Source organism: Carex rostrata, chromosome 34 (genome assembly GCF_964058835.1).
Source record: "Carex rostrata chromosome 34, lpCarRost1.2, whole genome shotgun sequence".
Classification (NCBI taxonomy): Eukaryota; Viridiplantae; Streptophyta; class Magnoliopsida; order Poales; family Cyperaceae; genus Carex; species Carex rostrata.
Window position 1 is genome coordinate 4437160 of NC_135951.1, and position 17563 is coordinate 4454722.

The 17563-nt window shown below is 35.7% G+C and overlaps 2 protein-coding genes and 1 pseudogene across 6 annotated transcripts in view; 1 reads left to right on the forward strand and 2 right to left on the reverse strand.

Moving 5' to 3' along the window:
• Positions 1–9481, reverse strand: part of LOC144548929 (uncharacterized) — a 33479-nt pseudogene extending 23998 nt beyond the window's left edge. Inside the window, exon 1 of the transcript XR_013509503.1 lies at positions 9376–9481. The product of XR_013509503.1 is annotated as an uncharacterized LOC144548929 (transcript). The remainder of the gene's footprint in view (positions 1–9375) is intronic.
• On the forward strand, positions 581–12097 carry LOC144548923 (putative disease resistance protein RGA1). Of its 4 annotated transcripts, XM_078297644.1 has the most exons (8): positions 581–5395; positions 5525–5620; positions 6068–6134; positions 6738–6872; positions 6953–7077; positions 7565–7647; positions 9106–9295; positions 9447–9586. In XM_078297644.1, the coding sequence occupies exon 1, from the start codon at positions 961–963 to the stop codon at positions 5146–5148; it is 4188 nt and encodes a 1395-aa protein (XP_078153770.1). In that variant the 5' UTR covers positions 581–960; the 3' UTR covers positions 5149–5395; positions 5525–5620; positions 6068–6134; positions 6738–6872; positions 6953–7077; positions 7565–7647; positions 9106–9295; positions 9447–9586. The 4 variants fall into 4 exon arrangements, with proteins under 4 accessions (XP_078153770.1, XP_078153772.1, XP_078153769.1 ...); XM_078297646.1 differs by lacking the exons at positions 9106–9295; positions 9447–9586 and adding an exon at positions 7923–7966; XM_078297643.1 differs by lacking the exons at positions 9106–9295; positions 9447–9586 and having other exon boundaries at positions 6740–6872.
• On the reverse strand, positions 11768–14238 carry LOC144548880 (uncharacterized). The gene is made up of 3 exons (XM_078297591.1): positions 13987–14238; positions 13772–13796; positions 11768–11855 (listed from the first exon to the last, which is right to left on the reverse strand). The coding sequence occupies exons 1-3, from the start codon at positions 14201–14203 to the stop codon at positions 11768–11770; spliced, it is 330 nt and encodes a 109-aa protein (XP_078153717.1). The 5' UTR covers positions 14204–14238.
• Between the last annotated feature and the right edge of the window lie 3325 nt (positions 14239–17563).

The window sequence follows — 17563 nt, forward strand, 5'->3', positions numbered from 1 at the left end:
TCTAATCTGAAAATCATTGGTTTTGTTTTGTATTGATGAATTATGTTATTTTGGATGAGTTACAGATCCTCTGTTTTGTGTAATGTACAATTATTTATGACTCCATTTGTAAAGTCATTGATAAAATTTATAATAAAAACAAATGCTCTATCTGATAGCTTTGCAGGTGCATTATTGTTTGGGCACATGTAGTGTTTCAATCTACCAAATGTGAATATTAGAAAAAAAGACGGATTGGTAGGGTCCACTCTCCCTCTCTTCGTGATGGAATAAGTGACAATCGCTGGGCAGAAGTAATTGAAGCAATAAGTGTTCCACCAAAAAATTGTTTCTCAGAAAATCCAATACAGCATTTACTGACACTGTGGCGGGTCACTGACTAGTGTGTTCTTATCACCTTCCAGGATTGTAACTCTGTGAATGCCACATAGAATCTGTTATTCTACAATAATGCAGAAGACTTGAGATTTTGAAGTCAAGCTCTCTCTTTCCAAAATCTCTTTCCAGAATCTGTTATTCTACAGTAATGCAAAAGACTTGAGAGATGTTGTAGTCAAGCTGAAGACTAGTGCGCTTAATCCAGCTAGATCTGTTACTGCTTTCAGAGAGTATCTCTATTCATCTTCTCTCTTTTGCAATCTCTGTTTCGGACTCTCTCTGATCTCTTGCCGTTTCTCATCTCAGCCCTCTGCTCAATCTGTTGCCATCGATCTGGTACACGGTATCTCGTTCCAAAATCTCTAATTCTCATCTCTCTTGCTTATTAACCAACCAATCTCTGCCTTTTGCTATTTTCATTCTCAATCACCAATTTAGTACGTGTTTACAAAAAAAAAGAAAAATAAAGTTGCTACTTGTTATTTGTGATTCCGAAGCAGCACTAGCAAGGAAAAAAAAAAATCAAAAAAAAAAATTAGAGAAAAAAAAGCGGTCGCAGTAGAAGAAAGAAGAAACTTCAAGATGCCTCTATCAACCATTGCAAGCCTGGCAGGGTCCATTGCTGAGTGGGCGGGGTCTGCTGTTATTGGGGAACTCGTCAGAATGGGTTTTTCATACTTGGGTAACCGTAAGCTGCCAGACAACGGCGTAGCCGAGCTACAGAAGATAGAGAGAGCTCTTCCTCAAATCAAACATGCCATGAGCATTGCCGAAGCTCTCAAGATGAAGGACCAGAGTTTTTGCCAATGGTTCGAGCAGTTTAGGCTGGCTGTTGAAGCATCCGAAGACGTGCTTGATGATTTGGAATACAAAAAGCTGGAGGATATGGTGAAAGGCCGAGATGAGGCGGGTGGATCCGCTTCTAGCTCAAAGAAGAGAAAATCATGTTCTATCAATGATGATACTTTGGAGAGGTTGAAGGAGGCTGTAACAATGTTGGATGAGGCTGCTAAAGGTGTGGGTAATGTCCTTCAAACTGCCAATCAATTTGGTATTAAGAATCTTTCTGATGCACGACAAGAAGCCAGTAAAGTTTTAAATCGTGAAACTACTTCCTTTTTAGTTGAAACAGAGTTGCCTATCCGGGAAGTTGAGAAGCACAAGATAATTGATTGGCTAAAGCGGCCAACTGATGCTCGCCTCTCTTTGTTTGGTATTGTTGGGGTGGGTGGATTAGGAAAGACCACCCTTGCTCAATATGCATATCAAGAGATGCGCGGGTCGAATCATTTCGACAAAACAATTTGGGTTTGTGTTTCTACTAACTTCAGTGTTGAAGATATAACAAGAAAGATGCTTGGTGAACTAGGTGAAAATAATTGTTATAATAAACCATTAAATGCACTTCAAGAGACATTGAAAGAAAATTTACAGTTAAAGAAAATCTTTCTCGTTTTAGATGATATATGGGATGATGAGAAAAGGAGCATGTGGGAGCAATTGGTTGCTCCTTTGAGGTTTGTAAATGTAGGTAGTAAAATCATATTTACTACTAGAATGAAATCAGTGACAGACTTGCTTGCAAGTGTCATACGTACAAAGCATGAATCTCTATCATTACAAGACTTAGGAGAGAAAGATTTGCGATTGCTCTTTCAGAGTTATGCATTTCATGGTTTTAACCTTGACAATCATAGAGATTTGCAAGCAATTGGAGACCAAATACTAAAAATGCTCCGAGGTAGTCCATTAGCAGCAAAGGTGATCGGATGCTTGCTGAATACAAGTATGGACCACCAGTATTGGACAAGAGTTTTGAATCAGGGGTCTCTATTTAACTCAGACCAAGCCAAGGATGTGGTGGAGATTTTGAAATTGAGCTACTACAATTTACCAGCAAATTTGCAGGTATGCTTTAGATTTTGTAGCATATTTCCTCAAGATCATCAATTTGATAAAGATGACTTGATCAAAATGTGGATATGTTCTGGATTTGTCCGGCAAAAATCAAGTCAAGAAGAAAGGCCAGAAGATATTGGAGAAGATTACTTCAATCTTCTTTTGAGAAAGTCATTCTTTGAATATGGAGAATTAAGGAAAGGTGAAAGGAGATATGTTATGCATGATCTGGTGCATGAGTTGGCCCAAAACGTTTCCTATGGAGAATGTTGTAGAATAGAACCTATTGATAAATCAATTACCATACCTCCAACTGTACGACATGTTTATGTACATGAATGTGAAATGGAAAAGGTCTCCCATCTTCAAAATTTACGCAGCTTGGTTATAACCAGTGATTGGAATTCATTTGTTCTTCCAAATAATTTAATTAAGAAAAGTTTACGTTTATTGAAAATAAGTGGAAACAGAAAAAGTGAAATGCCCAAAGAGATAAGTTATTTGGTACACCTTCGCTACCTATCAGTGAAGGGGTCTCAGCCTTATTATGTCATTAATGAAACGTTCAAGTACTTGCTCCTTTCTTCAGTTTACAAACTTTATCATTTGCAAGTACTAGAAATTCTAGGAGATAATGAGGATGTGATCAATTCAGCAATTGAAACAACTGGAATGACCAATCTACTTAGGTTGCGTTATATGAGGCTTCCAAAGGAGATAATGCAAACCATTCATGAAGTCCACAAGCTGACATCTCTCCAAGAGTTAACCTTTTTTGTTGGACAAGACAGTGGTCAACGTATAAATGAACTGGGCACACTAAAGAACCTCCGACATCTATCTATTGAAAACATTGAGAATATAGGGGATCATACTGAAGCTAAGAGTGCCAACCTATTAGGGAAGAATAATCTCACGTCGCTCTCCCTGAAATGGACCTCAGAGAGCAATCCTATTCACCCTGAGAAAATCATTGATAACCTCCAACCCCCTTCCAGTCTCATGGAATTGATAATTAATAATTATAGTGGAGAAAGATCTCCTAATTGGATGGAGGATTCACTGCCTTTAAGTCTACGGGTGTTAGAAATCTCTGGTGCAAGCTCTCTGAAGTCATTGCCTGCTACAATGGCGAGACTCACTGCCCTAGAAAGGGTAGATATTTTGAATGGTTGTTTCCTTGAGGAGCTTCCAGAGTTACCTGTTTCTCTAAGGAAGTTAGCTATCACTAGTGCAAGCTCTCTGAAGTCATTGCCTGCTACAATGGTGAAACTCACTGCCCTAAAAAAACTAAAAATTTGGGATGCTGGTTTGCTTGAGGAGCTTCCAGAGTTACCTGTTTCTCTAGGGTCGTTATATATCACTGGTGCAAGCTCTCTGAAGTCATTGCCTGCTACAATGGCGAGACTCACTGCCCTAGAACGGCTACAAATTTCAAATGCTAATTTGCTGGAGGAGCTTCCAGAGTTACCTGTTTCTCTAGGGTCGTTATATATCAATGGTGCAAGCTCTCTGAAGTCATTGCCTGCTACAATGGCGAGACTCACTACCCTAGAACGGCTACACATTAGCAATGCTAAGTTGCTGGAGGAGCTTCCAGAGTTACCTGTTTCTCTAAGGGAGTTAAATATCTATCGTGCAAGCTCTCTGAAGTCATTGCCGGCTACAATGGCGAGACTCACTGCCCTAGAACGGCTACACATTAGCAATGCTAAGTTGCTGGAGGAGCTTCCAGAGTTACCTGTTTCTCTAAGGGAGTTAAATATCTATCGTGCAAGCTCTCTGAAGTCATTGCCGGCTACAATGGCGAGACTCACTGCCCTAGAACGGCTACAAATTTGGAATGCTAATTTGCTGGAGAAGCTTCCAGAGTTACCTGTTTCTCTAGGGTCGTTATATATCACTGATGCAAGCTCTCTGAAGTCATTGCCTGCTACAATGGCGAGACTCACTGCCCTAGAACGGCTACAAATTAAGAATGCTAATTTGCTGGAGGAGCTTCCAGAATTACCTGTTTCTCTAGGGTCGTTATATATCACTGGTGCAAGCTCTCTGAAGTCATTGCCTGCTACAATGGCAAGACTCACTGCCCTAGAACGGCTACAAATTTCAAATGCTGATTTGCTGGAGGAGCTTCTAGAGTTACCTGTTTCTCTAGGGTCGTTAGATATCAATGGTGCAAGCTCTCTGAAGTCATTGCCTGCTACAATGGCGAGACTCACTGCCCTAGAACGGCTACAAATTTGGAATGCTGATTTGCTGGAGGAGCTTCCAGAGTTACCTGTTTCTCTAGGGTCGTTAGATATCAATGGTGCAAGCTCTCTGAAGTCATTGCCTGCTACAATGGTGAGACTCACTGCCCTAGAAAGTCTAGGAATTTCAAATGCTGATTTGCTGGAGGAGCTTCCAGAGTTACCTGTATCTCTACAGGAGTTAGATATCAATGCAAGCTCTCTGAAGTCATTGCCTGCTACAATGGCGAGACTCACTACCCTAGAATGGCTAGGAATTTCAAATGCTGATTTGCTGGAGGAGCTTCCAGAGTTACCTGTATCTCTACGGGAGTTAGATATCAATGCAAGCTCTCTGAAGTCATTGCCTGCTACAATGGCGAGACTCACTACCCTAAAAAGGCTAGCAATTTGGAATGTTGATTTGCTGGAGGAGCTTCCAGAGTTACCTGTTTCTCTAGGGTCGTTATATATCACTGGTGCAAGCTCTTTGAAGTCATTGCCTGCTACAATGGCGAGACTCACTGCCCTAGAAAGTCTAGAAATTTCAAATTCTGATTTGCTGGAGGAGCTTCCAGAGTTACCTGCTGCTTCTCTGAAAATAAAGAGAATTGAAGGCCGTGGTGGCCGATTGCTCTGAAACACAAGGACACTCTACTTTTATAACAGATCCCCAACTCATGTTGAAAAAACAAAAGCATCTAGAAATCAAGAAAGTTGATTTGCTGGAGGAGCTCCCGGGGTTTACCTGTTTCTCTAAAAAATATGTCCATTTAAGGCCGTGGTGGCAGGTGGCTTCTCTGAAACACTCTGCTTTCATAACAGAAATAAAGCAGATACATGCAGTAGGATAATGCTTCATAACTTACCAAGCCCGTATTAATAAGGTATTTTCTTATCCAAATTTATTGAATAAATTAAAGGCTCTTGCAATAGATTTGTTTCTTTTTTTTTATCAGTAAAATATTATTTTTTGTGACTCTTCTTGTTTCAAACTTCAAAAACTTAATTTGTAGGTTATTTCTACTGTTGACTCATTCCTGCACATATAAGGCCCACAACATAACATAGCGAACTCGACTGTTACATACTTTCTTTATTTAAATTTGCAGGTATATATCTCACCTTGTTTCCATGCTTTCTGTTTTACTTTCTTTATTTAAATTTGAGGGATACTAACATATTTCAAATGTTTAACTCTCCCTGTGTTCAAATTTAGAAAAAAAGCAACTAAAATTATAAAAGAAAAAAAAATACACTGAAAATTTTGCAAAGAGAACTGAAATAACTAAAACTATACAACAAAAAGAAGCTTCATTTACATATAAAGTGAGAAATCTTATTTAAAAGAACATGCACAAAATTCACAAAGTGTCTGATGTTGTTAGCTGAAATTGTTTTTAGCTGTTTTTAGCTTTTGTTTTTAGCTGAAATCTTATTTAAAAGAACATGCACAAAATTCACAAAGTTTCTGTTTTACTTTGCCGAGTTGTTTTCATTTAAGGTATCATTCACTAATTCTTTTTCCAACTTGTACATTGGAACTCCTCAAACTGCAGCTGGAAGTGCAAAATCAAAACAGAGGGGCTTCAGAGCAATTTTAGTCCAGCTCAGAAGGTTAATGAGGTTAGACTATCAATTGAAAATAAAAATAGTGTTATTAGTCATATCAGTCATATCTCTAATTAAGAACACCTAATTGGGTAGGTGGTCTTGAGGATCAAGCAACATTCAAGTCTAAATGGATATGTGTGTGTGTGTGTGTGTGTGTGTATAGTTATGGCATGATATTTTGGACATAATACTGGATTACTGGTTACGTGAAAATGGTATTAGTGTGCAAATTCAATTGTTTACACAAAAAACGGAACACGTTGAGTACAAATGTGAAAATTGGATCTATATACACATTGAATTCCTATTGAATGTATATACGTATTGAAAATCATTTGACAGTTTTGCGCTGTCTTACAAGATGCAGAAAATTGAGAACGCTTGTGAAAGACATTTATGGAACTTTAAGGGGTAAGCATGCAATGATTAAATACTTAGCAACAATGACCCAATCCTAATGGACAATTTTATCCCTAAAATAAAAAAAAAGACATGATTTTTCATACAGGGCAATCTCTTGAGTGAAAAAAGACATGATTATAGATGGAATCTTGCATTCATTAACTACCTACAGAGGCACTGGATTTTCATTAACTTGTTTCATTTTCTGAATAGAGATTAGGGAAGCAATAGTGGAAGCTCGGAGGCCTGTAAATTGCTCCAATCCCAACGGTTGATTTTGCAGTTCCAAATTGTATACTGAAGAGGTCAAATTTGTTGAGCCCATGCCACCTCGGCTCCATCCCAACGGTTTGAATTAAATTGGCCCACAAGTTTAATTTTGTTTATATATTAATGTTTTCTACTGAAATCATGATTCACTGGTATAGCCTTCTCTAGAAGAAGTTTATTTTGGTGGCAATGATTCGTGTAAATTGCATCTCTACGGCCTAGGTCTGTATGTGCCTCTGTCGGAGTACAACGACCACATATGACAAATCAGGCTTTACAGCAGGTTAAATATGAACCCTATTACAGCTCCAAAATGTATACTGATTAGGTTAAAATTTGGTTACAATAGAAATTAATATTTAAGAACACTGGCACTGGGTATGCTTCTAATGCCGTTTACCGCATCCTGACCTTATATAGAGAATATAGAAATTAAGCTCAACTGGTGAATACTTTATTAATTCAGCGTTTTAGCCTGACCTTAAAGAGAATTAATTATCAACCATTTGAGCTTTCATTAAACACCTTAAATTTGGAAGTTGTAAGGCTTGACTAGTTTCTATTAATGCTCTTCAATTCCAATCATCCAGACATCCACCGTATGGTTGAGAAGCACGTCTTGTTGAGAAATAAGTAAACAAAAAGAATACAAGGCATAAGTTCAATTTGTCAAAATCTATTTGGCACGCCTCGTTGAGAAGCACGTCTTCTTAATTATTAATTGCCATCTTTTGTTCTTTATTATTATTTTTATTTTTTGGCATTTAAAGAGAAAAGGCAAGGCTCCAAGCAGAGGCAAAAGCAGCTGAGAAAGCAAGGAAGCGGGCGAAGCCGAGGAGGCAAAATCTATTTGGTACACCTCTTTTTTACCATGGTTCCGAAAATCGGCCGATTCCGAGTTGACTCGGCCGAGTCGACTCGGAATCGGCGGCGTCCGAGCCGAGTTTTACCCGATTCTCGCGCCCGTGCGAGTTTTTCGGCAAAACTCGGATGAACAGTGCCGGAATCGGCCGATTTTCCGATTTTCCGGCCGAGTTACACCGATTCAAGCCGAGTTGAGCCGATTTGAGCCGATTTCATTTCAAAAAATTCCGATTTCCAACTAACCTGGATTGTGCTCTGCCGTAGGAGGAGATGAGTCCCTGGAGGAGAAGGCTGAAGACCGGCTGAGGAGAAGTTTCATGGAGATCGCTGAGGAGATCGCTGAGATCGCTGGAGAGAAGTTTCATGGAGTCGCTTCCTGTTTCTTGCGCGAACGGGAGAGAAGGGAAAAAGAGAAGGATAGCGCAGGGGGCCAGTATTATTTGAGCTTTGAGATTTGTGCAGAACTTATTTGAACGGTTTTGATTTTTCAATAAGTCACGCAAAATATGAGATATCTCAGAGGATGAGAATTCGGTGCCGGACCCGAAATTTTTATTCAAATGGGTTTAAATCCCTTCCTTTCATCAATTCAAAAATCAAAGTGTAGGATGAGTTCAAGATTCGTGTTGGGATTAAATCCAATGGTCCAAGCAATCCAGAACTTAATATGTATTCATTTAATTTATTAAAAATCTGTTTTCGTCCAAATTTCGAATCGAAGATTCGTAACAATTTATAATGTCGTACGAGTATTATTACGTGTTTATAATTTGATTTTTAGATCCGACTAATTAAATTTAAAGTAGTATATATATATATACACATATAATTACCAAATCAATTTATAATTCCTAATTTAATTACTCTTAGTTAGAATTCAATTATTTATTTATTTACATGATTTGATTTATTTCCTTTCTTAGTTTCACGATTGTAACGAATTTTAGATTTACCGAATATTTACACTTTATTTATGGTGCTATATTTTATCTTATGTTTTTAATCTCCAATTTTTAATGTACGAATTTGATTCGTTTATATTTCTAAATTTTAGATTCATTTTATGTTACTCAGATAAATCTAATTGTTCATTAATCTAATAAAAAAATTAATTAAACGAAATAATCAACTTAATAATTAAATCATGTTTTAAAATTTTGGAATATAACACTTAATTAACATAGTTTTTTTACAAATTATTTTTATCAATTTTTTCCTATTTTTTGGCTACAAAACAAGGGTTCTGCCAAAAAAATCCGAGTTACCGATCCGATTCTTCCGATTCCGGCCGATTCATCCGATTCTGACTCGGCGGTCAAAAATCCGATTCCGATTCCGAGTTTCAGAACCTTGTTTTTTACTCTATAATCAACATATATAAAAATATCACTTGCCTTCTTCCTAACTGTTTACATTGCATAAGTAGATGACTCATGTAACTTTGTAGTCTAGCCATTACCGGGAACACCGAAATCAGGTTTACCATCATCTATCCCAGTGCCGAATACAGGCCCACCCAAGCCGTCCACATCGTTGATCTTATCCTCCAACTTGTTAACCAGCAACCCTGGCTCTTCCTTGTTCGACCGTATGACCATCTTCAGTGGGTCTTCTGTGACAGAACCAGGTGCTGTGTGGTAGGTAGTGGTGGTGAAAGACCCCTTGGAAAGCTGACATTGGTCTTTTTTTCTTTTTCTTTTTTTTTTGACAGGAAAACTGATACTAATGGAAAATAGAAATAGCAAGTACTGAAACCTGAACTGAACTAGAGTGAGATTTGATTTGCAGAAATCGAACAAAAGAAAGAGAAATGGGGAAAAGATTTATATGAAGAAGCTACTAGCTAAGGGATGAATTTGGGGGCAACACAACATGTAGAGAGTTGACTGGCACGTGTCAGGAAGATTTATATGAAGAAGCTTCTTGGGTTAGCCCCTAATATGAATTTGCTATTGACATTTGCTTAATATCTTGGTCAATACTGCTGTTTTTTTTTTAATGGTGGTCTCTACGGTTTCTTGCCATGTGCTATTTTTCAAATTCAAATTGTATTATTGTAATTGAGGAGATATTTTTCTCTTTTACAAATTCAGACTTAAGTAGTTCCTCAGGAAGTGGTTCAGATGTCAAAGCCTCAACACTGCATGAATACAAGGTATATTTTTTTTTTACCGTGATTGTATTCGATGATAAAAATTTTACTGGTATATTATCTGATGGACATTTTTTCACACTTCAATCTGCAGGAAAAAGCTTCTGGGCCTTCTTCGGATCATGCAAAAAGTAACGTAACTTTGACTGTTTTATAGCTTACCAGTACAGACTGGTAACATAAAATTGCTCCGGGATTGTCCTTTCTGGTGACCATTGGCGAAGAAACCAAAACAATTAAAACAAGGGAAATACTAATGACCAATAGTTTTGTTGTACCAGTAATAACTATACTGTGCATCTTAGTTAGTCTCTTTCTCAACACGTCTAAATTTGTCTTGCCTTTGATATTGCAATGAGATGAGTTGATAAAAAATTTTACCTAATAACCATTTTATTCTTGTTATGCATACAGAATCATCCAATTGGTCGAAACAATCAGATGCTGATGACCCGTTAAACCTAGCCAATCCTACTGACATGGATGCCGAAATGGATGGTTAGTTTCCTCAGAAGAAAAAAAAAGAAAGTCAGCCTTCCTATGTGATATAAATCTGAGAGGATACTAAGTGTTATCATATCCTGAATGAAATAATATAGGGGACTGATTATGCCAAAAAGCCAGAACCTGACAAGGAATACCGAGCTGCCCTCTTGCGGGGCCGCTTTTCTAACACTATTTTGAAAGCTCGTGAAAAGACTCTTGACCAGGTTTTCAATTGTTGCCTTTCTATTGGTTGATGACAAACTTTGTAGGGCTTTAAAGTAATACCAGCTGGGTTGATGCATAGTGCATAGTGGTCCGTACTATGGAACCATATCTTTATTTTCGAATTCCAAACAGAAGATCCGAACCGCTTTATATAATATTCATATAAAAATATACTTGATTGCCAAATTTTACATTTTTTATAATTTTTTACTATTTTTTTAGATAGGTAGAAAATCACTTGATCCAATTGTAGTTATTTTTTACCAATATAAAATAGTAGTAAAAAAATGTAAAAAATATAAAATTTGGCCTCGAAGTATATTTTCATATATGAAGATCAAGTTGAGAGGTTTCAATCGACTATTTGATGTTTGAAAATGGAGATGTGGATTCATAGTAAGGACCAATGTACGCTATGCATAGTACCATAGCCTCCTACAAAAATAGCCTGGTCCATATTCAGTTGCAAAGGACAAGGCAACCAAAATTTTGCAATGCTCCAAAGAAGTTTGCAAAAAAAAAAAAAATTAAATGAGTCTGAATTTATGGAATCTTTTATATATATTTGGTTATTAACTTTGATTAATGACTAATTAATTCATCTAGAAGGTTGCAAACGGACCTGAGAATCTAAGGCGAGAAAAGGCAAGGCTCCAAGCAGAGGCAAAAGCAGCTGAGGAAGCTCCAAGAAGGCGGGTTGGTGGAAATGATTCATGTAAACCGCATCCCTACTAGTTTGTATGTGCCTTTGTCAGAGTACAAGGATGACATGCGACAAAACGGGCTTTTCATCAGGGTACTTATCACTTGATTTATCTATTCTCCATCTTTATTTTCTTTTGAAGCAAGTTTTGTTCCTTATTTATAAGAGCTCCATACTGTTTTTGAACTAGGTGTTTGTTACCTGTCATTTGTTGCAGTATCCTTGTTATTGTACCAGACAGGGTCTGGTTGGTATTAGTATTAGTGAGAAACTTGGGAATACTTGATTGGTGGTTTGCAGAACTAAATCTTAAATAAACAATATTTATTTACTATGTTTCTAAACACTGTAAAAGAACCATACACAGCATGTAAACAAGCATTTATTACTAATTTTACATCAGTAGCATCAAGTTCAGAAATAAGTAAACAAAAAGAATACAAGGCGCAAGTTTAATTTGTCAAAATCTATTGTTGGTACCCCTCTTTTTTACTTAATAACTGATTCAATTGCATACATAGATGACATGTGTAATTTTGCAGTCTAGCCCGTACCGGCAACACCGAGATCGGGTTTACCATCATCTGTCCCAGCACCGAAGACGGGCCCACCCAAGCCAGCCGCACTCGTCCTTGTCAGACGTTATGGCACTCTTGGTGGATCTTCTGTGGCAGAACCAGGCGTGTAATTGTAATTGAACAGTACTCTATCTGGTGTTTCATCTTGGGCCTAAAATAGAAAATGCATCTTGGGCCTAAACTTGTGAGCCCACAACGGGTCCACAAATATTTGTGATGACTTAAGCGAGATACACTTTCATCTGATTAATTTCTTTTTAAACTATTCTAATCCGTCTAATCTTAATCAGATGGCTGAGAGGTTTTGTTGAAAATTAAAATAATATATTTCTATATTTTGAATCTCATTATGTGACGCTGCTACAACAAAAATTGCACGCATCTTATTTTCAATATTATTTATTATTGATTCCACTAAATTACTTGTTATTATTTAATTATTTTTAATATTAGTTATTGATTCCACTAAATTACTTGTTATAAGTTTCTAACTTCCAGCATAAATTTTAATTAATTTTCATATTTTATTTTTTTTCTCATAAATGTAATGATTATGAGCATAAATCAAAGCAAGCAACAATAAAAAAAGAAAAAAAAAAAAAAAACACCGTCTCGAGACAAAAACTATCTGAAAATTAAAGTCAACAAATAATTAACTAGTTAAACAGTTAGATGTAACTTGATCTCACTATTATATGTTTAAGTATATTGTTCATACTAAACAGTTCATCTCATAGATTATTAACAACAAATTATGATGAGATATTTAGAAACATATTGTAGGGAAGCAATCAAGGTACAGGGAAGACATTGGGAACGACTGTTTCTTGATGATTGGTGATTGGGGAAAGCTCAGCTATTTTTTTTTTTTTAATCTCTCCATAGATTTTTTTTTTTTTTGCTTTCTCGCTCTTGCTTGGCAATCTAGGCTGTCTGGTTTGAATTATTTAATAGCTAAAATAGTCAATTTCCCCACGATATCACCACAATAGTCAATCAGTCGATGACTGGTTTGAATTATTGATTCACTAACCATTAAGAGGTTTTAATTTTTTATTGTCATCGCATGTAAAAATTTGAGTAATAATTGTTTTTTTTTCGCTCTTGACCTATAGGTTAATTAGATTTGAAATATAATCTTTTTAGATTATGTAGATAAAAAAAAAAGAATTATAAGAAAAAACTAACAATTAATATTTGAACTTTGTCAAAATTAGAAACATTTAAAATTTTTATGAAATAGAGAAATATCAGTTTAACAAAAGTTTTCTCCAATAACTTGTATGTAATCATCTCGTTTTTTTTTTATTAGGTAATATTTTTTCAATTGTTATCTTAATTAATATAAGGACTGCCTGAAAAGAAATTAAAGAATAATTATGCCTCTTCAAAAGAACTGCTATATTATTAAACCAATAAGTCATGTAGATTATCTGAAGTTCAACCGAACATATCATACAAACAGCACGTAAGAAAATACTTCAATGTAAAATGTGTGAATGGCTATCGATGAAAAATTGAGGACCAACTAATCAAGTGAGTGAATGCCGACATTTTTATTAATATTCAAATTAAAATATAAATTATCAAATCTAATTAGGTTTTTTGGCTTTTATTAAAAAGACGCAAACCGTGAGCTATATTCAAGGTTTGGAATAAAAATTCCTAACCGTGTGAATCTAGCTCACAGTTTGAGATTTTTTTTTTTTTAGATATAGGCGCACAGATATCAATTTGCAAATAGTTTCATATAAAGCTAGAAAAAAATTAATAAGATTGTTCCACAAAGATGCAATGAATATTTTAATTAATATGCTTTTTTTTTTATCAGCTCATCACTCATAAATAGTCTTGTAAAGAGTGTAATTAAACAATAATTGTTTTGGAATAAATAGTTAGTTCAGGGTGAGTCCAATAACAAACGAAAGCAAACAATGTGAAACTATAATTTTAAGATAGTATATATAACCTTTTGAATCCCATAACTAACGACTCTTGAATTGAGAAATAAATTCATAAATAAAGCTCCCTTTTTAGCGACTATTGAATTGAGAAATAAGTACAAAAAATTTGAAGTTAAATTTGTCAGAAGTTATTTAGTACACCTCTTTTTTTTTTCTTTTACTTTATAATCAAGACACACACGTTGTCTTCTTCCTAACACGTGAAACTCTGTGGTCTAACCAGTACTGGCATCACCGAGATCGGGTTTTCCATCATCTGCTCCGGCACCGAAGACAGGCCCATCCAAGCCAGCCGCATCCTTGACCGACACCCCCGGCTCATCCTTGTCAGACCTTATGGCCATCTTTGATGGATCTTCTGTGGCAGCAGTCGGCGCAGTGTGGTAGGTTGTGGCGGTAAAAGACCCCTTGGATTGTGCTCCTTGTGCACCTGGCATTAATCTTCTTTTTAATTGCAAAACTGATATTGATTTATATATATAAAGAAGCTACTGGTAAGGGAGAGTTGACTGCCACGTGTCCGGCAATATTTAGGGATGGAGGATTGCAACTGCAATTGCATAAAATTCTGTCTGGGCTTCACGCTTCTATTTGGGCCTAAAATATAAAACGCATTTTGTTTCAATTTTAAAACTTGTGGGCCGACAAGGGGTCTCAAAAAATTGGTGAGAATAGAAATATAAAGAGAAACGGCAAAAACTCAAGTAATGAAATTTCATTAATCATATATCAACTCAAGTTACATAATGCATCACCGAGTCACAAACTTTACAACCATTTTACCTTCAACAATCTTTGGCATTAACTCAAACTCAAGTAATGAAATTTCATTACTACCCCCTCAAGTAAGCCCTTGTACAAGGGTCGATATATGTTTAATGAAATTTACGTAACTTGTTTTGTTACTATAGAAGACACGGGCTACAACATGGGCTGCAACTCCAAAGGGACTCAGTGATGCATTAGTCCAGCAGGAGTTTCTTAAAACTGTTAGAATCGTAGGATTTAAAAATGATAAAGAATTTGTTGATCATCTAATCAATAAGTTGATTGTTCATGTTAAGATCATTGGTGAAATTATGAGGGTTTGATTCCCGCTCCCCCCTCTCGATTCTCTCTCTGTCTTGTTAGATAATTATGTAAATTGTTGTGGTTTCTGGGATGAAAATTTTGTTGTATTAATGCTGGGCTTCTATAATTTTATCGTTTAGTTATTTCTCTTTGATATTTCTGTGTGTTGATGTGATTATGTATATATGAGGTTTGCTGATGCAACATCCTTGTGATCTGCGAGCTGTATTTAAGCAAGTTTTAATGTGTAGTCTTTAATTAAATGATTCGATTAAATATCTCTAAGAAACTGGTAGCGATGCATGAAAAGAACAGATCAAGAGCAGATTAGATAAGGTCAATTAAGTTTGCTCTTTAGAAATGGTTTACCATATATAGACTAATATTCAAATAAGAAACAAATGAGGCAGAACAATGCAGAATAATTTCCTCTAGTCCGAAATCCGACGTGATATATATGTTATTTTTTATGATAATGTTATATTCATAGAAGGAAAAATCGGCCGAGTCGGACCGGAATCGACCGTAGGCGATCTGATTTTCGACCGAGTTTGTTGGTTTGTGATTTTTTATTGAAAACCCGGTTAAAACCGGTCGAGTCAAGCAATTCTTCCCCGATTCTTGATGTTTGGGACCGATTCTTGATGTTTGTGATCGATTCTTAGCGTTTGGAGCTATTCTTCTTCAGGACTGAAGGAGTAGAGAAGAACGATGGAGGTATTCTTAACGTTTGGAGCTATCTGGCCTTCACGTTTCATTTTGTGCACTAAAATATAAAATGCATTTTATTTCATTTTGAAAATTATATTATAAAATATAAAATGCACTTGCGATCGTAAAGAAGATTGCTGCTTATGAGAAACCATGCACCTCCCCCTGTTAATGAATTTTAAGAAACAAAACAATGACTAATTTGAATTGTGATTGGCTGTTTCTGTCAGGTTCTCTTAGCCACGTTTGGTAAATTTAAGTGGATAATAAGAGGATAATAGTAAAATAAGTGGATAATATATATTATTCAGATAATAGTTAAAATAATATAATTTGTATTATTTAGAGGAACAAAAATATTTGATAAATAATTAGTAATGTAATTTGTATTATTGTCCTCTCAAACAATTTAGACCATAAATCCGAAATGCATCCAAATTCAGGAGTCTAAAACGAGACTTTTTCTTCGGACCCATCTATCTGTCGTTGTTGTTCGAAATATTTAACCAAATTCTTATAACATTCTTATAAACACACAAGAAATCCGTTAATTTGTGAAAAAGCCCAATTTCTGATGTTCATTTCAGAAAAGCCCAATTGAAGTTATTGACCAAGGCCTGATAAGCCTGTGTGTGTCCTGTCACTGTCATCATGTCCCTCTCAAGTTCTTTCAAACATATATTTTTTTTTTCTTATAGCCTTGATTTTTGTGAAAAACAGTCCTAAATACATAAATAATGCTCCTTTTTTTAACAAAAAAGACAAAGGGATGAGAAAGGTCAAGTTTTCATTAGTTATTTAGTACACCTCTTTTGTACTATATAAATATAATGAAGACACACACGCACGTTTTCCATCATCTGCTCCGGAACCAAAGACGGGACCACCCAAGCGAACCGCATCCTTGACTTTAATTATCTTCCAACTTGTTGACTGGCACCCTCAGACCTTATGGCCATCCTCGGTCGATCTTCTGTGGTGGCACCCGGTGCAGTACGTGTGTGGTAGGTATATAGGTAGTGGTGGTGAAAGCTTAAGACTCCTGAATTGGGTTGTGCTACTTGTGAACCTGACATTGTTCTTTTTCTTTATTATTGCACACGTACTGAACACTTGAAAAATTATTATTTTTAAATAATTCTGAACCATTGAAAAACATTAATTTTCAGAAATTCTAAATAAATAATAAACAATTTTAAAAAAAATGTAAATTTTTGTCTCCAAGCACATTTTAATATTGTGATCATGTTGAATGGTTCGGATCAACTTTTTAAATTTTAAAATCGAAAAAAATAATTTATACACATATAGTATCAAGATGTATCACCATAAAATAGTGTAATTGAATTCCTCCTCTTATTATTATAATTATAATTATTATTATTATTATTATTATTATTATTGTTATTATTATTATTATTATTATTGTTATTATTACGTAAAAAAAGGTGTGTGTAATGAATGGTTTAACATGATTTCAACATTTACACTTTCCAAAATTTCATTTGTGGAGGACTAAGTCTGATGTAGTAGGCCCAAAAAATGAGTCTAGAAAGGAAAGAGAAGACCCAAATAAAAAAAAAACACACATTCCAGAATCAAAGAATGAAAGGAAATTAATTATGAGAACGCCTCCCTAAGTGACGGTCAACAAGTAAAGAACGCTCTCCAGTCTTTCTTGATTTTCTGTATCACTGTCATCCCCCATTGCTAATGTAGTAATGCTAAGCATAGTGACAATTGAATAATTCAGGTTTGGTTCACCGGAGTTAAAAGTTCGTGATTCTAGAATAATTCGGGTACAATCGAGAATAATTTTCAATTATTCTGATTAGATATCTCAGTCCTATAAGGAAGAAAAAAAATATTTTAGAAAAATTTGGAAAAAAATTAGTGAATAATTCGTCAAATTCAGGAAATATTCACGAATTTTCGGAAATAATTCCGTCAAAGTTTGGTCAACCGAATAATTTGACATTCGGTTCGTCATCACACAAAAAATGAATTATTCCTAA

What these genes read in the sequence shown, in the direction of transcription:
- LOC144548880 (XM_078297591.1), bottom strand. Translation starts at nt 14,203, where the DNA reads ATGCCAGGTGCACAAGGAGCACAATCCAAGGGGTCTTTTACCGCCACA. An exon ending in TCTCGGTGATGCCAGTACTG is followed by an intron (nt 13,797 to 13,986) that starts GTTAGACCACAG and finishes TCTCAATTCAAG; the next exon opens with AGTCGTTAGTTATGGGATTC. An exon ending in TTAGTTATGGGATTCAAAAG is followed by an intron (nt 11,856 to 13,771) that starts GTTATATATACT and finishes ACGTCTGACAAG; the next exon opens with GACGAGTGCGGCTGGCTTGG.
- LOC144548923 (XM_078297647.1), top strand. Translation starts at nt 961, where the DNA reads ATGCCTCTATCAACCATTGCAAGCCTGGCAGGGTCCATTGCTGAGTGG.